General features: G+C 42.0%; 1 protein-coding gene across 8 annotated transcripts in view; it reads right to left on the reverse strand.

Annotated features, from left to right (window-relative positions):
* FHOD3 (formin homology 2 domain containing 3) overlaps positions 1-22863 on the reverse strand; it is a 1176281-nt gene that overhangs the window by 221182 nt on the left and 932236 nt on the right. For 5 of the 8 annotated variants that reach the window (XM_069219602.1, XM_069219603.1, XM_069219606.1 and 2 more), the window contains 3 exons: positions 20140-20274; positions 17342-17392; positions 428-642 (listed from right to left, as the gene is read on the reverse strand). In XM_069219602.1, the coding sequence (XP_069075703.1) occupies positions 428-642; positions 17342-17392; positions 20140-20274 (401 nt within the window). The remainder of the gene's footprint in view (positions 1-427; positions 643-17341; positions 17393-20139; positions 20275-22863) is intronic. The other 3 variants (XM_069219604.1, XM_069219609.1, XM_069219607.1) reach the window with 1 other exon arrangement.

Genomic DNA, 22863 nt, shown 5'->3' on the forward strand with positions numbered 1-22863 from the left:
TGACTTGTAAGGCCCACCATGCGCCAACTGCAGGAACATTCACTAGAGGCAGTTCTTCCACCATCTTACCATACCGAACCCACACTCTCTGTCAGGATATTCACTCAACAATCCCTGCATGACATTATGCCATTCCAACCACAATTTGACAGCCTTGAGTTGTACAATTGACAGACAACCAACAGGAGTTATAGTATGTCATCACTTAATAATCTCCCATTTCCAATGTATGGTCACATATAAACAGGTTTAGGGATCTCAGAACCTATGGCCCCTATGCATAAATGCATTTCCACATTGACACAGAATGTGTAAAATCCTTCAATACATCCCGCTCTGAATGAAGGAAAGACTTTGGAAAGAAAGTACATTTCCAACAGATTCAAGTCACCAATTGGATGTTCTGTTTGCCTGAAGCAGTACTCACCATCGGAGGGTTGGGGTGTCCGACAGGTTGTAGAGGTGGTCCTGGAGATCTCCTGAGCCTCTCCAGAGGCTGGGCTCACGCTAACGGCAACTGGCGATGTTGCAGTAACTGGGGAACTCAGGTTCAGTGACAGCTCACTCTTGCCACGGCTCGGGCTTCTATTTTTCACCTCCTTTTCGTACTCCTCAGCAGCCAACTTTTCCAAGTATTTGTATCTGAAAACGGAAATTGCGACACAATTCAGTCAGGCGAGTGCTTTTCAAGGTTAGGGGGGAGATTGCTGATGGCTGAGACTGATGCACCTGCAGAGAAAAAAAAGATGCTGCCCTGATGGAAAGTTCGAATGGCTGGTGTGTTGGTCTCTTCAAATGTGGAGACGCAGAAAGACCCCAAGAGCACATCACACGGATCGGAAAAAAGTCATCAACGAAAAGTGACACCTTAAGTGGATATTTTAGCCAGAGTCTACAGCACATTCCACTACATTCCACAATAACAGTTGAAACAAACTATTTCCAAAATGTGCAAAAGGCATTGGCCGGGGATTGGGGGTGGAGAATTAGAAACTCCCTGAAAAAATAAATCTCCATAAAGGCAGGGCTGCCACAGGCTTGTGGGCTTCTGTTTGAAAGATCCGGCTACCTGCCCCTTTGACGAGCTGGGGACTGGGCTATACTCGGTTCCTCCTGCGACTGCAGTGGAAACGTTTTCCTTCTTTTTCTCCCCCTTATTCCAAAAAATGTCTCTGCTGTTCGGAGACATCCAATAGTTTTGACCTGACGTCACATATAGTTTATTCATCAAAGTCACTTTAAGAACAAAGCTACATCTGTTTTGCATTTAGGCAAGCAGAACTCACTAACTGTTTATTAAGACCAGCTACCAATCATATTCCTCATACTGTGCTTTATAGATTTGGACCAAAATAACTTTGAAATATGCGCCTATTCCAGATGTCTGCTAATTTTATCCGCCATTATTTGCTCAGGAATCATTCCGCCAGGCGAGTGCAGCTGCTCCGGTGCGCTTCTGACTCGCCGTTTGTCATGCTCACAAGTGCACGGTTTACCACGCGTTTAGTGGCGGAAGAGCGTGTCTAGTGCCGCCAAGTACACGTGGCTTCACAGTGCTCCCCTCCGTCTTCTGCCTGCCGGCCCTGGCGCTGCGTTACCTGCAGGCTAAAATGTCTCACGCACCCTTCTTTCGGAGCTCCGAGTACCGCGGTACTGTAATGCGGTATTTCTGCTCTCACTTTTACAGATACCGCAGGTATCGGTAGTATTACCGTGGGATTATAAATAATCCACGATGGAAAGGAGAATTGTGTACTGCTGAACCGATGTCAGCATGATGTTCCCGAATAACTGGCAAACTGAAGGAAGAAAGTCAAGCATGTTTGCTTCAGTGGGATTGGAACTTTCAAAATCCCAGCATATAGTAAAACTGCATTCTCGCAGTTCCGACTTGTGTGTAACTCCGTAATAAATGTGCTTGACAATACAAAATAAATAAGCACACCCTCCTCACGGAAAAAAGCCCCACAATTGATATTATCCCATTTAGACGAAATGGAAGCAGGCGATACTTGGAACCTGGATTTGTTTTTAAACAGAGGTAAACAAAATGCCCGTATTTGGAATTTGAATTATTTTTAATTTCCTTATCACTCCGTTTTTAAAGAAACTAAGGCCATCATTACGAGAGGTCTAGTGTTAGGTGCAATATTTAGTGCACCGAATAATCAACAAACCCACAGGCTACATTATTTATCGAGTGCGTGACACTGCACCGATTACGAGTTTTCCCCTTAAAATGGGGCATAACTTGCGGATTAGTTCACATGTATTTGTATTTATATGGCGCTTACTGACCCAGTAATTACCAGTCATATATGTCCTTTAAATTCTGTCAGGTTTAACTTGACAAAAAGTAAAAGGGATGCGTTTTTTATTGTATCCCACATACAAATTGCAGAACTCGTAAATCTGACACGCGGTAACAGAAATTAATATATCGGTAATTATCCACCAACCCATAATGAGGTTCTAAGTAAAGGGTCTGATTACAAGTGGCCCACTAAACTGCAATTACAATAAGTGTGACGTTTATCGCACGTGGTAATTACCAGTGCGATAAAGATCACAGCCTTTATTAAATGTTGGCAAGTCAATGCTGTCAGAGTCAAGGTGAGAGGGGCGGGGGGGGGGGGGGGGGGGGGAGTAGTGCCTGACATTTATTGGCATGTGAGGATTTTAATGCGAAAAGTACAAAAATTCGTATGTCATTTCCAAAGACACTGGAATACGTGATTAATAATCGCCCCAGATGAATCCTTAAACACCTTGGTGTTAGATTTTTATCCGATGAAAAAATGCCCGCCTCCTCGCAATCAGGCCCGTATATTCTTACTTTAATCTTCGAAATCATTTTTTTTAGAATGCTATTCGTTCTTCGGTTTGTAATCGGGCAGAAAAAAGGAGCTAAAAGGGAGCTTTTGCAGGCGTGGGGCAATACCGTTACAAGCTACTTGCTTGTGCAATTACACAATGGGAACAGTTTCCAGCTCTGGGACGCGGCCAAATGTACAGATGCATATGAATCTGTATGTTTATTTAATTTTTGGGAAGGAGAGAGGCGATGCGCACCACAGGCCTGATCAGTTTAGGCTTCTCAATTAATGAGGCTAAACTTTGTTTTACCAACCGTCAGTCAACTGCTGGGGAACTCCGCCGCATACAAACAACCTGGACAGATCAACGTAGACTTCTGAAAGGCAAGCTGAGGAATTATGGGCTGCAGAGCAGAGCAGAACGCAGCCATTTAGTTGAACTCAGGTTTCTGGCAGTTGGCTGGTGTCATACCGTCCTCCCTGACGAGGGAAGAAGTGTGGGCTTGATGGCCAGTGTCATAAAATGGTTATGTCCACTTTGACATTAAAACCACCTCTGCCTTCCTCCAATCCAGAAAGAAACTGACGTCTATATCTCTTCATAGTCTCTGGTAACCATCCTGAATTGCATTTCATGGGCTCTCACCTAACTGTACATAGCAAATGATTATAGGAGTCATTCCTCCTCGCCTGCACTACTCTATGCACACATATACAAATATTCTATGCATGTCATGCTGCGATGAGCATTACCTTTGGGCCCTCATTGGAAGTGGCTAGTTACACACTTAGCCGGAAGACCACTACATGGTGAGTTGTACTCCGACCAGAGAATTCACCCCCTGTATGCAGGCAAAGTCTCAGACTGGACTATTAAGGATAAACAAGGGAATTGGCAGGGGGAGTCCTAATCTCAAATATGACCCCCCCCCTTGAAATTCCTTTCACCTCCCCATCCCATAATTATTATCATCTCCAGTAATGGTAATTCCTGAGTGAGGAAATGATGGCTATTACCCAGGGCCACTCACAATGAAAAACTTAGGGCCTGATTTAGATCTTGGCAGATGGGGTTCTCTGTCACAAATGTGTGACAGATTTCCCATCCACTGTATTATGATTCCATTATATCCTATGGAAACTGTAATACAGCAGACGGATTAACTGTCACCTTTGTGAAAGAGTAACCCATCCACCAATGTCTAACTTAGGCTGTTAGTCTCTTTAAAAAGCCAATAAAGAGTGGATTAATATGGAGTTTAATCTATTGGCTCTCAGTGCCTTGCAGTTTAATGTAACCTAGAGGACAGTGTGAAAAAAATTAGGGGTAAGCAAAGTAGTAAACATTTTTTAGTTTCTTTAGTCAACCTTTCTGAAGTTCTCATGAAATCTTTGTAACTGCACAACAGCTGGAAAACATTTTGTCATAGCCACGTATGAATGAAACAAATGAGTTTAGTGACAATTTATGATGTTTGTATGCATATTCAGCCTTAAGCACAGCAGTTTGGGTGCTTATTTCCTCTTTTGTGCAAGCCAAGTGGTAATTGCACATCCAGTTAAGATCACTATTGCCAAAGCAGTACATACAGGGTGTGCAATTTCTGAATTTCTGCACCATTCTGAGCTCAGGACCTCTGAATGGGGTACAACATGCTGATAGCAAATGTTTTCCCAGGTCTGAAAACATGAAATGTTGTGGTCCATGAATGCATGATTTGCTCTAGGTTGTAAATGCCAGCAATAGTGCAGGCAACCAACCACTGGGAACAGTTTTTGGACAACAGTTAGACTCCTGGATCGGGTAAAAATGGGAGTTTGCGTCTGAATTGCGATTTGCACAGGAAAGGGAACAAAGGCCTATGTACTTTGTTCCATTCCAATATCACTGAGAAAAAAACTTGCCAATTTGTTCAATTACTGTACTAACAAAAATGGTTATTAATATGGATAAGACTAAAGTTATGGTATTTGGTACCAAAAGAGTGCATTTTTGTGGTTCATGGGACATAGTAAGTTGGAGGAAGTGGATTCCTATAAGTACCTAGGTATGTGATTCCACACAAGTTTGAATAAAACCCATCACATTAAGATCATAAAGATGAGAATCGTAATGACTGTATCAAGGGTAGAAGAAGCTCAATAGGAATTCTGGGGGCTACCTACGAGACCAAAACAAACAGTATACTCAGCAATAAAACAACTGTAGATTCTATATGGAGCAGAAATCCTATGTTCGGATTCAAAATTTAAATGGGGTGTAACAGAGAGAGGTTTTTTAGCAATCTGTTAAGCCTGACAGGTTCCTTTCTGGTTCAGGCAATAAGAAGGGAAGCAAACCTAACTTTCTGGAGCCATACAGCAGGGTACCTTAGACTTTGCTTAGGACACACCGTAAAGTAGCAAATCATTGTCCGTAAGAAATCATCAAGAATAAAAGGGCTGGGAAAAGGAGACAAGTAATTTGGCTGTGTTGTGTAAGAGCCTGATTGTACAGCTTTCCACGCCAGATTTAGCACCGAGCTTATCAAGGAAAGAATTGTGGTTTAAAATTAATCTAGCTGAAGAAGCAACAATATGAGATATTTCAGTGACAAAATGTCTGTGGAACGCCAAAATGATTCTCGAGGGAAGCATTCACATGACCCCTCTTTATTTGCAATAATAAGTAGGAAAATTAGACTATTGCTTCTAAAATTTTGTGAAGGCCGTAACCCGTAGCAGAGATAGTAACCGCCATAGGGGTAAATGGAGCAAATACTTTTGCGGGTTACCTTTTAAATGTGATATTGCACATGTTCTGCTAGACTATTTGTAAAGCAAGTAAGAGGATGGATTTGAAAAACTGTTTTAGTTAAATACGGCATAAGAAACCACTGTAAAGCAACTAGGTTCTTACGGTGTAGTCCTTTGATATAACTTGTGCAGTCAGTAGATGTTTAATTGATATCAATGAAAACAACATATAGGAAATATTATAGGTATTAAATAGCTACTCTTCTCCTTTTAGAAAGTGTTTTATATTTTATTCATTGTTTTGTTTAATAAACTAAGGTCTAAAAAAAACAAATTTTGACTGACACCAAACATAGAAATCGATGCAGAGAAAAAAAAATCTGCAAGTCTCTGGTAATATACGTAGAAATACTTCACGAAAGGTAAACTTCCAGAATAATGTTGAACATATATTTTATAACTTGTATGGACTCAATTAGAGAGCATATTACACCAATACACAGTGTTTCTAGCGGAGAATCACCGTGCATAGGACACCATGCATGAAAACCTATTCTTGGGATCATATGATCACCCTGCCTACACTTCATTAGCTAACAATTACTTTATTAATTTGGGCACCTTTACATTAGCTAGCTAACAGCAATTTAATTTGTAATTGGCACGGTATTGGTTCTCTGGATAATGGCAAGAGTAATGGTCTGTACCTTAGGCCTTCATTCTGGACCCTTCGGATTCACAGAGAAAAAAGGGTCTATCTTGCTAGAATATAATTTTGTATACAAATTCTTAAGAGAATGATTCAGAGTTTGCCAGACAAGTTACTCCATCACACACAATGGACAGCTTGTTTGCCTTATTACATAAGCCATAGGATATAATGCACTTGTAATCAGACAAACAGGATGTCTGTCACTTTTTTGACACAGTAAAATGTCCACCAAACTCACTCAAACCCTAATTTCCTATTTGGAAAATGGCACTGATGACAACTATCCTAATTTCTAATTCTCTCAATGGGTCCTTGTTCTGGCAAAAAAAAAAAAAAAAAAAATTGCCCCTTTTCAGATGCCAGAAATTGCAATACCTCTTATTGACATTAATCTACTTAAATGAAGAAACACTAAAGCCTAGAGACAAGGCCCTTGATGTCAGGATATCCTTGGCTATTGAAAAAGTCAACCCCTACGAAAACTACCATTGCAGGATAAATAGATTTTATCTCATAAGCTGCCCTCCCTGGTATTCATCTGCTCCCTAGTGTGTGACACTAATCAGTACCTATAGGACCACTTTTACAGAGGATATAGAAATCAAAGAAGGTCTTCTTCTGGAAATAGGCATACTTTCTTTTGAGAATAGACATCCGCCCTGGAAAATAGCCTAAAGTCTTCTACAACGTCTTCTTATAAACTGGCTTTGTAGATGGAAAAATGGTCTATATTTGTTTTAGGTGAGAGAGAGAGATCCACCTTGAATACCACTAGTAATGAGACATTTGCAGGCTCCCTTATAGTGTAGATTTGAGCAGCAACATACCACCGGTCCCTGAGAGGTACTTCTGTACACTTGTGTGCAGATGCAGATGGCATTCCCATGAAGGCCTAGATGGGGGTTCAATGGTATTGAGGGGACTTTTAATAGTGAAAATAGTTTCACCTAGTACCCCAGGCCAAATTAGTTTCTTAAGACTGCCTTTAGCCAGTTTCTTTAGATTTTACTACATTTCTATGTATAATATAGACACTTAGAGGGGCTTTCAGCCAGCCCTCTTCATCCATTGATCTGTTATTGAGTCATTTACATTTTTCTTCCACCCGCTACAGCACAGGGCAATGGTTAGGCCCACTTCAGCCATTGCTTATCATCTCTCTAAGTGCCAGCATTCTGCCCTTTCAAAAGGAGAATATTCATCTATTATGGGCCAGCAACTTAAACTGGCAATGTGGGCTTTTTGAGAACAAAATATATTTTTGCTTTAAAGCTACATTTTTAAAGATAATTGAGGGCCCAACAGCCTCATCAACAATAAAGTTTTGTAAAAAAAAAAACATTACAGAACAAAATAAACGTTGATATAGTCAAGAGGCAGGTAGACAATGCCAGGCATATTGGTTTTGCAAATGCTTGTTTTATTGTTTGCTTTTTCTTTAATTTGCCTTTGTATGCAATACAAACTGACTATAGAGAACCAATACTAAACACTGAATTGCCAATTTTACAGACTTAGCTGAACTTTCAAAAGCTTAAAGATAGCTCTACTGGGATAACTAATCATATTTAATTTATGTTTTTATTTTGAATGTTGAACTATTGTTGTCTTCGTTCCCTTGGTGAAGGGTGCAGTAACAGCCACATGCAATGCTATGCTGTAATTTGAGTTGCTACCTGCAAAGGGGAGCCACTGCAATAACAACTTTCTCTGACCCAGCATACCATGAACTATGTTCCTCTATCAAAATAAAACAGTTAATTTTAAACATCCAGTAACGTTTCTTTAATGAAAGTTTCCAAACATCTAGCAGTTTCTTTGGAACAGGGCAACAAGAGAATCCAGATACACTTAAGTCTCAATGGTATAATGTTCAAATAGAAGCACAGTGCTAAAGGAAAGCAAATCTGTCCAGGGCCACATATTAACATAGAAATCTGGAAATGTATTTAGTTTGGATGTTTACAACTGCCTCCCAAAAACCTCACTGTTGCAAAAGGGGCACAATCCTCTCGGATCCAAAATTGTAAAAATGTTCTACATTTTAGAACTACATCTTCCTGACATTCGCGCGAATTTTCAAGTTCTGAAAAATGACTTGCAGCATTAAGTACGTCAGGGCTAAACCTCGGTTGTTGACTGAGATCAATAACACAAATATCTTAGGCCAGGCTTGTCTTCACTGGGGCACCATAGCAGACAGGACACTGGCCAACAGCTCTGCTCACGACAAGATGAGTGGCATCTACCACAGGCCATCTGAGGACTCCAGTTGGGACACAGTTGGCTATTACTTAGTCTGCACCAGGAAAAGGATCCAGGTATGTAGCAGTTGCCTTTCTCGTGAAATCACTGTAGGAAGTTAAACATATTGTCATGTTTCATTCTGCTTTTGCATTGAGCAGCTAAAGTTTTGACAGATGTCCCCAGACCCTGTTGTGCCCTCACATGCCCCAAATGACAAGTTACAAAGAGCCAGAGAGGGTCGATAGAGAGGGCTATGATGTAACATAGCTCCTCGTGCAGTTCAGTGCAAGCACTTGAGAAGAGGCGATAACATACACCCAAAGAGCCATAACATTAGGCGAGAACCGAATATACCACTGGGCTGAGCCACAAGATGACTGACAAAGTCTCAAGCCAAGAGGGGGTGCAGTCCCAAACTACCACGCTGTGCATATTGTTACCCATAGGCCAGTTTGACAGCTGCACTGTCCTAACCCATACATAAAAATGGGCTGGGAAACTATTATCAGGTCTGCAGGGTTTACATATATGGATCATTCAACACATATCAGCTGGGCAAAAGTCCTTGTGGAGTCGCCATATGTGCTCTTCTACTGGAAGCTCTCTGGCAGAATGATTTGGAGCGGTGATTCTGCAATCGGACTGAAGTCTAGACAGTGGTTCAGTTGAGGCAGCGGAGTAGCTTAGGGCTCCTTAAATAAAATGCTAGTTTGCCATATGTAACCTCAAGGAGAGCCATAATTTGCATACTCCTGCAGGAATCATGCGCACTGACCACATCTTGGCTTTTGATACTGTGCCATCTGGTAACCTTTCCACGGTGCAGATATCTGTCTATGCTGAAATAGAACAAAGCTAAAAAGGTACTACATCATTTTCAGACCAGACACGGTTTACAAGTCTGTTGGTCTCATTTAACCTTGAAAGCCTAACATGAGCTTCCAAGTAAAATTTAGACCAAGTATTCTGGTGGCACAAACAGTCAGGAGAGATAATAAAGGTGGTATAACTGATCACTGCACCTGCAGGGCCACAGATTATTTAAGCACTATCGCATAAACGCAGTAAGGTTTAATTTCTCAATTTCTTAAAGGGGTTCACGTTCACCACATTTTATTTATATGTCATTTCTCCCTTTCGGGCAGGGAGCACTGGTGGTGTGAGAAGCTAAAAATATTTACTTAGAGCACTGCAATCGTTCATTATAAGGTATAACTTGCCTGAAACAAATCAACAAAATACGATCTAGTGCAATTTGTTCCAAGCCAACATCGAAAGCTGATTTTATTTTAGGACAACATCGTTGACAAAATGTGACGCCTTTGCTCATTCACATGGGTCTGCGGCAAATATCTGACAAGACTCAACTGTTGTGACCAACAGTACCCAAATGTGTTTTCTAAAATGAAATCTGGAAAGACAATTCAGTGGTTGATATTGAAGCCTGGAATCCATATTACTGCAACAGAGATTATGTTTCTGGACAGAAATAATTTGACGATCACAAAGGGCATCCTTCAAGACAATGAAACAATGAAACTTTACTAACACAAGTACATCATTGAGATCCCTCTGTAAATGAGCCGAAGTGACCCAAGGTAGTCTACTACTAATCTGCTCCACTCTATTTAGCCCCACTCGAATCCAAAACAATCTGCCCCACTCCAATCTAACCCACTCGAATCCACAACATTCTGAAACACTCCAATACAAAACAATCTGCCCACTCCATTCAAAACAACATGCCCCACTCAAATCCAAAACCATTTACCCCATGACAATCCAAAAGAATCTGCCCCACTCCAATCTAAAAAAATCTGCTCCACACCAGTCTGCCCCACATCAAACCAAAACAATCTGCCTTTCTTCATTCAACCCCACTCATCAGTCCCACTCCAAACCAAAACAATCTGCCCCACACCAATCCAAAACATTATACCCCACTCCAATCTGCCCAACTCCAATCCAAAACAATCTGTCCTACTCCAATGCAAAACAATCTGCCCCTCTCCAATCCACCCTACTTCAATCTCCTCAAATCCAATCCAAAACAATCTGCCCCTCTCCAATCCATCCCACTTCTACCTCCTCCACTCCAGTCCAAAACAATCTGCCCAGCTCCAATCCGCTCCACTCCAAACTCACCCACTCTAATCCAAAACAATCTGCTCCACTCTAATCTTCACCACTCAATCCGCCCCACTCCACCCCAATCCACTCCTACACAATCCACCACAATCTACACCATTCCAATCTGCCCCACTCAAATCCAAAAACATGTGCCACACTCCAATCTCAAAACATCTGCCCCACACCAATCCAAATAAATCTGTCCCACTCCAATCTGCCCCTTCTAACCATACCAATCTGCTCCACTCCAGTCCAAAAAAATATTTCCAACTCCAATCCAACAAATCTGCCCCTCTCCAATTCAAAAACATAAGCCCCACTCCAATCCAAAACAATCTGCCTCACTCCAATCTGCCTCACTGCAATCCAAAACAATCTGCCCACTCCAGTCCAAAACAACCTGCCCCACTCCAATCCAAAACAACCTGCTCCACTCTAAACTGCCCCACTCAATCCAAAACAATTCACCCCACTCCAGTGCACCCCACTCCAATCCAATCCACCTCATCCCAACCCAATCTACCACAATATATCCCCATTCACTCCAATCCAATCTATCCCGCACATATCCAGTCCACCCAAATCCAATCTACCCCAATCCAATCCAATGAAACCTCACACCAATTCAATACTCACCCCACTCCACTCCACCCCAATCCAATTCACCACAATCTATGCCACTCAAATCCACCCCTCCAGTCTAATTCACCCACACCAATCCACCCACCCGTTCCAATCCAACCCACCCACTCAAATCCATTCCACCCCTTTCTATCCCAATCCACCCCCTCCAATATAAACAATCTGCATAATTCCAATCCAAAAAAACCTGCCCCACTCCAGTCCAAAAATATCTGCCCCACTCCAATCCAAAACAATCAGCCCACTTCAGTCCAAAACAATCTGTCCAACTCCAATCTGTCCTGGGTCATTCCAAAACAATCTGCCCCACACCAACCTAAACAATCTACCCCACTCCAGTTGGCCCCACTCAAATCTACCCCACTCAAATCTGCCCCACCCCAAACCAAAACAATCTGTCCCACTACAATAAAAAAAAATCCACTCCACTCCAACCCGAAACAATCTGCCCCACTTCAACCCAAAAAATCTGCCCCACAACAATTAAAAAAGATCTGCCTCACTCCAATCTAAAACATTCTACCCCATTCCAATGTGACTCACTGTAGTCCAAAACACTCTGCCCCACTCCAAACAAAACAATTTGCCCCATCTAATCCAAAACAATCTGCTCCACTCTAATATGACCCACTCCAGTTCAAAACAAATTGCCCCACTCCAATTCGCCCCACTCCATTTCGTCCCAATCCAGTCCACCCATTGCATCCCTACTCACCCAAATCCAAACCACCCCGCACCAATCTAGCCACTCCATCAAATCTACCCCACTCTGGTCCAATTCACCTCACACCAGTCCAGTACTCTCACCACACTCCAATCCAGTTCACCACAATCCACCCAACCATCCAACCCAACCCACCCCACGTCAATCCAATCCATCCCGCATCCAAGTGGTCACCACCAATCCAACCCACCACATTCCAATCCAATCCATCCCGCTCCAGTCCAATCCAACTCACCTACTCAAGTCCATTCCACCCCATTCCAATCCAATCCAACCTACTCCAATCCACCAGCCCCACTCCAATCCACTCCACTCCAATCTAATTCAATTTAATCCACCCCATTCCAGTCCAATCCAGGCCACTGCAATCCACCCCACTCCATTCCAGTCCACCCCACTCCATCCAATCTACCCCAATCGAACCCACCCAAATCCACTCTAATCCAATCCACCACACTACAGTCCATACCACCGTACCCATTGCAATCCAACCGACTCCAATCCAATTCACTCCTTTCAATCCACCCCATCCAGTCCATCCCACTTCAACTCACCCCACTCCAAACCACTGTACACTACTCCAATCAACCTCACTATATCCCAAATCCATCCACCTCACTTCAGTTCAGTCCACCCCACTCCAATCCAATTAACCCCACTCCACTCCAATCCACTCCACTCCCATCCAACTCACACTACTCTAGTCATACCCAGCCCACCCCACCCCACTCCAGTCCAATCCACACCTATCTAATCAAATAACTCCAGTCCACCCCACTCCCATAAATGCAATACATCACACTCCAATGCACCCTACTCCAGTTCAATCTAATGCATCCCACTCCACCCCACTCCAACTCACCCTAATCCAAACCACCTAACTCAATCCAATTCACCCCACTCCAACCCAGCCCAGTCTTATCACTCCAATTCCATCCACCCACCCCCAATCTAATCCACCGCACTCTACTTCAATCCAATCCAGCCCACTACCTCAACCCACTCCACCCAAATCCACCACAATCCACTTCACTCTATACCACTCCACTCTACAACACTGCCCTCTGCGACACTCTCTGCCACTAAAACACTGAACCCTACCCCCTCTACTAAACTCTGACACTCTACTCCCCCTACTCCACTCTACGACACTCTACTCCAACAAATCCACTTTATGACACTACTCCCCCACTCCACTCTATGACACTCATGACTATCCACACCAACTTGTAGTCATGTTGAACAGCAGCACACTTGTGTACAACATGACAAAACACATTGCCAATGTAAATATTGAAGATTATAAAGGAAACCTGGTAGAGTTACATTTTCACTGTCTCTGCAAACAAATTCATAATTTATAAGGAAAAGCATATTTTCAGTGAAATATGAAGGATGATAGTGCAAGAAGGAATGTCTCCACCTTTGAATCAACACTAACCACTGCAAAGAATGAAGGAGGGCCTTTGGTACAAAAGAATGGAAGAACAGTCATACTAAAGTCAACGCAATATTAGATCATAGGCTTCATTTTGAAACTTTTTCACGTTTCTGGTCCTTTAAAGGATAAAGGGCTCCAGTGAGAGTTCAGAGTTTGAAATAGCAATGCAATTAAAGAAAATAGTTTTAGTATACAAACATCTATTGCTACTGTTGGCAGTAAGAAGTTGTATACTGCCAAAGAGTTCTGTGGTGTATCATGTCAATCCTGAATGGACCAAAGAGACAAAAGAGTGAGTATAGGAGTTATGTAAAGTGTACAAGACACCACCATGACTTTAATTGCATCTTCTGTGCTTGGTGAAGTTTATTGTGGGCAACACTGAAGAAACAGTATTTGTTTTCCTTATCATAAAAAATACGAAAATTACCCCAAATGTTCTTAAAGGGCGTATCATTCTTCCCGTCCACTTCCATCTGAAGAAACATTGACTGCCTAAGGATGCAACTGGAGTTCTAGCTTGATGAACACCAAAGCCCCCGCTATGATTCACTTTCTTTCCAGCCTGATCCACTTCTTTGGTACCTTTACCAAGAGAGCAGAGGCACACTAAGCTGAGTCTTTATTTATTCCCAAAAAATCACATCTCCATTGGGTGATTGTGAAGGTTAGTCAACACGTCATAAACTGACTGATCCTTGGGGACCCTCAGTGCACACATTCAACATTCAGGGACATTTCTCACTAAGAACCCAAGGGTGTAACATGTGGATGCACGCCTTCTGTTCCCCTGGAACACATTGGTGTTATAGAAGGTGCCATAGATGGCTTGTACAGCACCTTCTGTAATACAGATCACACCAAACAATATGTCCAAACTCAAAAAGTGTTGTTCCCTTATATGCATGGGAGCGTAGCCCAACGCAAATGAAAAAACAGTTTGTTTTATCCCCATTCCATTTTACAGACACAGGTGCAGAGAACAAGGAGCTGTCACAGGCACACAGACTGGGTACAACAAAGAGGTGCTGTCTGCAAACTGAAAGGTGGACTTGTGGTACAATCGGTCCACCTCTTGCTAATGCAGTGTCCCAGGGCAGGCGCGAGTTTGAGGCTGCATATTCACTGTAATACAGCACACTGTGCCAGTCTGCACCCACTGCACCTAGTGAAAGGTGCAGCGGCAGCAAACTGAACATTGTCCCCTATGTGTAATGCAGGCTCTGGTAAGCGAAGTAACCAAAGCAGCACTGTAAAACAATGACAAAACGACAAAGTCCAAATTCAGCATGGGCTGGGTGGAGTGAATTTCCTTCGCCTAAATAGGCCTAGATATCTTGTGATTTTCTGATCTTGTACAGGATTGAGATTAAGTAAGTGCAGATGGGGTTACATTTGAATTGAAGAGCCAAAGCCTGAAAAATAGTTCTCACCACCTTCTCAGAAACATCAGAGAAACTTCCTGAGGACTAAAATGATTCTATGAAAAGTTATTCCGTTTATACTGCTGAAACAAATCGGGATGCTCCATCCTTTAGGTGGTTGTACCTGACAATTGGCAGTGTCTTTTGAGGGCATTATCTGAAGTTGTGATTACAAATAAAAATAAATGGATGGAGCTCGGGCATGGGCAGCATTAGGCACAGGGGCCAAAAAGTATCAAGTTCTGCTTTAGAAACTTTTGGTGAACAATAGAATAATATTAAATGCAGTTAACACAGATGGTTCTGGACTGAATCAAGATAAAATGAGGATGAAGGTGGCAGAACCTCATATCTGATACTAAAAATGGAGAAAGGCTTCGTAAGAATTTAGTAACAAAGACAAAAACTGGGAGAACTGAGGTGAGACCCTTGTGCTGAGTTTACATTCTCATTTCTTAGCTTCCTTCTCCTCAAACATTCCATGTTAGCCAAAAAGCCAAGATTAGTTTTCATGTTCCCTCACCAAATTCTAATTAAGGTCTGATGTTCTACAAAGTGAGTGACAACCAAACCACTCCCATTAAAAGAGACCTTGCAACAAGGAATGACTTAATCAAGGGTGTGACAGCTGGACAATGGGCGTTCAGTTTTCTGACTTCTTGTATTTCAAAATTAATATTTTTTATTACAGTTTATAAAAAAATGCCAGGTTGGTAGCATTGGAACTCGAAGTAAGTCCTCCGCCAAAAATGATTCCCCAACACATTTTTTACCTAGATGCTTCAACGGTGATCGAGATTCAGAGAGGGAAGTTCATGCACAATGCTTAGTTAAGTCTGTGTATCTTTGGTGAGACAGCCACTGCGGGTGCTCATTAGCAATAATTGTTGTGTGAAGTAGCATAATCCACCGTGAGGACTGTAGTGGGTAGACAACCGTATCAAACAGGCTGCTCAGCAGCCTAGCAGATTTAATGTACTTACTCCATAATAACCTGGCTGCGATTCAAAACAACAATGTAGAATCCATAGTACAGTGTACCCCAATGTATTGACTACATCGTTACTGAAGTCATTTTTGTGTTATATTTCACTATTCGTATTTCCATTTCATATTCCTATGTTCACCACCAGCCATTCTTCTGTATCTTTGTGATTAGTTCATACTTGCCTTTACGATGTATAAAGATTCCTTCTTTTGTCTTACCTCTATGCACATGTATTAATGTTTGTCGTTTTCCTTTATCCTCGTCTGTTCAAACTTCCTTTCACCCTTAGAGTCCTACTTCAATGAACCTTGCTTGAGCCACTCCTCCATGTCGATTGTAATCCGCTTTTCACTTTAGCTGTTTTTGTTGCTAACTCCATGTTCAAATGAGTTGGGCCCGGCTGTGCAACCCCATAGTTCACGGGTTTCTCAAGTGCTTTACTGAGGAAATAGGCCTAGTACAAGGACTTGTGCTTGCTCACTTAAGGCGGCATACGGCCAGGGTTAACAATGTGACAAAAGCATACCTTATGTAAACAAGCTGGATAAATCAGGAAATTTGCTAACAAATCCCAGGTTCCATAGATGTCTACTAAAGGATTTCTGGAGATTGTTTAAAATGAGCAAGTGGGTGGGGAGAATAATCTTGGCAGCGCTAGACTGACTATTTATTCCAGCATGCATTTCTCAGGTGGGCAGCCGCCATAGGGTGCCTGTTTTTGAAGGAAGGGCCAGCTGCTGGTGCCTCTGCCACTTTCTTCAACTCTCCAAGGGTTATAACAGCAGGCACAGTGGGTGCTTTAGGACTAACAGAAGGAAAGGAATGAAACAGAAAAGGGGGGAGAGAGAGAGAGGTGAGAGAGGAGGAAAGGAGCAGCCTACTCTGACCATTTTTGCCAAGGCCTTTGGGGTTCAAGTCCAGCCCTGATGCTTGTCCTTCTGATGTGCATCATTTTCAAATAATCTGGGTATGTTTGCTAAATACACCATTTAAAACATGTCTAGTGTTTAAATAGCAATGGACGTGCTTAAACCATTACGCCTGAACACCTGGATCCAAAATAAAGACAGAGGCCCATAAAAGAAAAAACTACGAATATTAAAACTACAGAGAGGACTTGACCCGTATCTTGTTTATTCTGTGCCTTTTTATGAGACACAACATGCCAAAGAAGACTGTTTGCATCACGGTTTTAAGGGCAATCTATAATCATATTAAACTGAATATACTTAAGGCTAAAAATAAAATTGCGTGAGAGTGGTAGCCAATTAAAATCCATTACAGGATGAATGCTGGATCCAAGCCTCGCCTGTGACCCTTATTCCCCCCCAGTGAAGTCACCTGTGGCAGGCAGCCAGCCCCACGCTGGAACATTCTACCAACCTCAGTTAGCATGCACACATCACCCAGATGCATTATAGGTGCAGTGGCAAACCCCATGCATAGAAACACACAAAAAGCAGAAAGGGAGGAGTACAAACCTCTCTTCTCTTGCATGTTTCTGCTCCTCTCTCTTGTCTAAATAATCCCGGCTGATTGAAAGACAGAAAGATGGGAAAGAAATACAAAGTAAAAAGAATGAACAAGGCTTGGTTGCAGACACATAGGTGTTGTTGGCAAGAGGAGAGAAAGTACAAACAGCAAGTGAAGGATGGCTTAAAAGGAAATAATCCGCTCCGTTCATTAAACCATTTCCCAACATGTCACTCCTGAACAGGAAGGAATGATATCAAAACTAATAAACTGAATTTGTAAAATGTAATTGACAATAGTGTCAGAATTTCACGATTTAACATGATTCATGATGCGTCTAATGGTGTTATTCCTGATGTCAACAAAGCCAGCTATATTCAAACTCCTTCTTAGATCTGGCTTGAAAGCGCAGTTGTCAGCAGGACATATTGCAATGCAGTGAGCAACATAAGTGCCTTGCTCAGTCTGTGATGTCACCAGTACCGCAGGTGGAAAAGCAATATTTTCTTTCTCTAAGGTGTTTACATTTGACAACTTCAGCTGGTTTTGGTAGAAACCATATTAGCAATTTAAATATTGTTTGTTGAAACAATGGCATTTTTTTCGTGTAAAGCAGTTTGCCTTGTAAACAACACACGTGACATGTTCATTAACTGATGTTTTTTCAGACCATTTGCCCTTCTACCTCACGTAAACCTGCCTATCGGTTGCTTAAGAAAGCAAAGAACAAAAACAAAATGATGAAGACAACATTACAAGCAAAATGTACTAGTTCAAGACCACAGAAGAGGAGGGGTAGGATTCACTGAAGGTAGATTTGCCTTAGTGGTTTCGGCCCAAAGTGGACAATAAAGTGGGTTTGACTGTAAAAAAACATAAATGCTTACAAAAAACAAGCAAATATGTGCTTAGTGTTTATTGGCAGTTCTTGAAAAAAGACTTTCCAGACACTTAAGCACAGAAGAATAAGATTGTGAAGAGAGCAGCAATTGCAGGACAGAGCATCGTTTGGGCTTTTATGGTGCTCACCTACTCTCAGGATCTAAGTATCTCTATTTAAGTTGAGATCTAAACATCATCCATTGACACAGTAACCACACCAGCTGAGGTATCCTGAGGCAACACGGAAAAGATTCACACATTCCAAACATAAAGAACCATGATTCAGACCCTCAAGATCAGTCCTGACGCTGTAGGAGAAGCATCAGGAGAGCTGAATTAGACACTGCCAAGAACTGTTCTAAGATATTTTTAATGTAGAAAAGCTACGGTGTGTGTTTTGATCACTTGATTTAATACAAAATGTTAAAACCTCTGAAGAATCAGTCAGTGGCAGAACTGGGAGACTCCTTGGTGGCCATTTAGTTGTAAAATGCTTATCATCCTAGATCAATTTTGTCTCTTCTCAAGAGGATTTTATCAGTTCTCTCTTGTGGTGCAACAGTTCCAGTCTGTAGCACTAGCATTTGTGCTGACAACAGCATCACAAGCCTGATCCTGGGGCTCGTGCATTAAGAGAGGATTTTAGTACATCCCCATCTCCCTGACCAGCATATTTATGGTCTTTCAGCTAGTCACCAACTAAGTGTTGTCAGTGCTCTGAGGTTCATTTTTTTTTTCATCCACCTGTAGCTGGAGTTACATGGTGCATTGGTTTGAAAGGACATTGTGGGTTCTTATTGCCAGGCGCCAGAGGCCTGAATATAAGTGCTCTTGTGTCAATGCTGCTGGACAGTTAAGCAGCTCCCACAAGTTAGTGGCTTTGTGTCCAGTGACTATGATGGTCCCTTCAATGATGTGCCCCGGGCATGTAAGTATGATAAGCTACTAATGTTTCATGTATTACACCACTGGGAACAAGTGCAATGGGAATTCAAACAGTCAATCAAGGGCCCATTATCAGCCAGGAAAGTGCTTAATTTGTGGTCAGTTCCAGTCAACTTCCACCAGGGGGTTCTAGAGCCCCCAACAGCTTTAGTAGCAAGGACAAGGGATGTATAATATGGTGGGTGCGATGCTGAAGCGGATCTGCAAAATGTTGTAACTCCCCCAAATCCACTCACTCCATATGCATTGTAGTTATGGTGACGGCAGTGTGAAATACAGATTTTAATCATATCAAACCTTTATAAAGCTCTGTTTTTATTTTCGGAATTAGCAAGATGGCAATTTAAAATGGATTTTAATGCATGGATAGTGATTTAGTCTAGGCTCTATTTGACTATAACATTTTCCAGTATCATATATAAGTATGTGTGTATGCATCTACTCATATGGATTGTTTAAGTCTTTACCATAGCATACAAGGGTGTTTTACAGCAACAACACTCATTCCTCAGGACCATCGTGAGAGGTGAGTGAGTGATTAACAAAACAACACATTCTGACATAGAAAAGTTACTCAACAAAATAAATGCTAAAGTGAACCTATATTCTAGGTGCAAAAGAAAAATAAGGCTTAAAAAGTGACATTAGCATTAAATTTGCAAGAACAAAACACCATTCTGTTCTTTCATATTAAGAAGTATTCAAATTCAAATGCAAAACATTCCCGCATATTTAATAATTGTGTGTAGCTGTACAAGGTTTTGTGCATTTATTCAGAGTCTCTTGTAGTGCATTATAGTACAAGAACCTATGCCATTTCTGTGGGATCAGGATAAAGGTCGCTACCGAATGCAGGATGGAATTATCGGTATAACACGTAAGTTGCTACTGGAAACAAACAGAACAGAGTGGAAGCAAACAGAACAGACCGGAAACACACAAAAGAGAGCGAGAAGTCGTGGATTTATGGCATCCTTACTTGAATTTGTTTCTTTCTTCGCGTTCTATCCTCTGCAACCTCTCTTCTCGCTCCTGGCGCCGCCGCTCTCTCTCCGCTGCCAGCGACTCCTGGTGCTGCCGGTAGGATGATGTGAGGAGACCACCCAGGGCCGGCCTGCGAAGCAAAGAGGATCACATTTCTGACAGCCACTTTTTTATTGATTACACTGACACATCTCGTTAGCAGCCACATGACATTCCCGTTAAAAAAATCCAGTTTGATATAGATCTGAACACACCGACCAACACGGAATTCTCCACAAACGGCACTTTATTGAGGTGCGACGAGCTTTGAAGTCATTTCCGTGCACAATTTTCTGCAGATGCTCTTAAGAGTCCTAAGACCTCGTTGTGGATCCTTCCCTAAAATGTGAACTTCTTTTGACTATATCATCAATACCATGTGTGTTCTGTCATAATACACAGCAAATGCTAGCTGGGGAAACGATATAAACTCCAGCCCGGCCTCGTGCACTTTGGAGCACAGGCACATTCCAAGGTAATGCACACCTAATGTAGTGACATGAGTTATGGGCTGGTGTATTGTTCTCCCATGTGGTGCTGATAACAGCTGGTAACCTGAGCTGGCCATTCAACATAATGAGTTTCCACAGCAAGCACCCACAATCCCTCACGAGGAGGGCAATTCAATTTGCAATAAATACTGGTTGTTGAGTTCGATTTTGGGTGAAACATCTCATTCTGACTTTTCTACGGTTGCGTGCCAGACAATAAATCTACCAGGCCTCAGCCACAGTAGCCTACTGAGAAAATACCTCTCACCATTACTGAATACTGCAGGCAAAAATATTGTTATAAACACAGGAATTGTTTTATATAAACTGAAGCGAACATATTGCAGACCGGTGTAAGAGATTTAGGAAATATTTCATAGGAAAAAGTGACAGCTGTTGCCTGTACAAGCCCGTGGCATGGCAAATACAAGCAACGTCAAGGATAACAAAACAACGAACGATTGAAATCCATAAACATGAACCTGGAAATGGGAACCTAGAGTTGATAACTCTCTACCACGGAATACAAAACCATGCCGATTGGTAAAGTCATGATTTTACAACCTCTGTAGACAGCCTAGATTATGAGGCTACATTCTATCGTAACTGCATTGCACTGGACATTTAAGCTAATACACACAAAAGTGGTCACCACAGGAAGTGGACAACATATTCAACGTCCTAACATTACTAAGCAATGAAAGTGTTCGAGTTTTTGAGTTTCGAGAAGAGGAGACAAGGTAAATGGAATGCCAAAGTTTGGAGTCAAGAATGAACAAGCACTGGTAACGACAATGTGTATGGTGTTGGGTGACAGCCTTTTGTCAACGCTTATTTTGTTTTTACATGATTTCTACAAAAAGTTATGGTGGGGGAGATTCCAGCCCTTGCCAATATTAAAACATATTTCTAAAAGCAAAACTATTTATGGTCTCAAAAATCACACTTTGGCTTTATAGTGGAAGGTAAGTACTTTGTGCATGTATGTGCTCATCCTGAAAGAGCAGAGAGCCGCTGTTCACAGTGAACCTGGCCAACAGCTGAAAATAGACAACTCATTGCTCCATGCTTTATGCTGCAGTGGATGAAAGAAAAATGTGACTGACACAATAACAGACCAACGGATGAATAGGGCTGGTTGAAAGGCTCTAAACCTAAGAGATTTATATATGTAATTGTACTAAATCTAAAGGTCTTGACTAATGCTAAACCTAATAAAATTGAATCAAAATATGATAAAGAAACGAAAAAATATTTGCTTTGGTAAATGTATAGATAGTAAAACACAACTGTACCCTTATGTTAACTTTCAGAAGGCAGACTTAGCTAGCAGTGCAAGAATGCTCATGGAAGTTGATGGAGGGGACAGTGGAAGCGGCATCAGAAACCCTTTGAACACAATTTATTTCACAAGGTTGACATAGTGCCTCACCTGTAATCCCACAATGACCTCCAGTTCGCTTTTGAGGCGCTTATGGGAAGCATGATGTGACATTTGCACAATGGAAACAAGGCTCTCAAAACCCTGTCTAGTTTTTAGGGCTGGTCTGTCACACAGCACAGGCTGACTGGTTGTAAAATGATCTACTGTCAGCTTACAGTGGACTTAGAGCTCGCCTACTGATTACCATTGGTAAGATATATTGCCACTCACATTTGATTGCTTTTTATTTTATTAGCTTGTGGGGGCTTTTCCCCCGCCTGAAGCATAGCATCATTACTTGTGTTCTTCCAGTGCTTACTTTTTGAGGCATATTTTTTATTTCTGGCAAAGCACTCCATGAGAGTGCAAATGTTTTCCAACTGTCTCCTTTGTGTACTTCTCTTCCCTCCTCTGCCGTGTTCTCTATTGATCTCTCTCACCGTGTGCTTCTCTTTGCCCCTTCTTTGCTCGCTTTCATGCGTTTTCCCCATGTTGCGTTCTTGCTAATGTGCTTCTCTCTTGAGAGCTGCTTCTAGCTCCCCGTTGATGTCCCCTCCTTCCTACCCACTCCTAATTGCTGTTCCCTCCACCCTACTCTGTCTTTATTTTTTTATTTTTTTAGAGGACCAGGTCGGAGATTGCTGGCAGCCCATCTGCCCTCTCAAGCTGAAAGGGTCGACAGATAACATTTTGCCGTACCCACTGCCAGTCATTGCTGGGCCAGCAATAATACATTTAACAGTTTGGTCTGCAATTGGCCCCTGTT

Source organism: Pleurodeles waltl, chromosome 2_2 (assembly GCF_031143425.1).
Source record: "Pleurodeles waltl isolate 20211129_DDA chromosome 2_2, aPleWal1.hap1.20221129, whole genome shotgun sequence".
In the NCBI taxonomy this organism is placed as follows: domain Eukaryota; kingdom Metazoa; phylum Chordata; class Amphibia; order Caudata; family Salamandridae; genus Pleurodeles; species Pleurodeles waltl.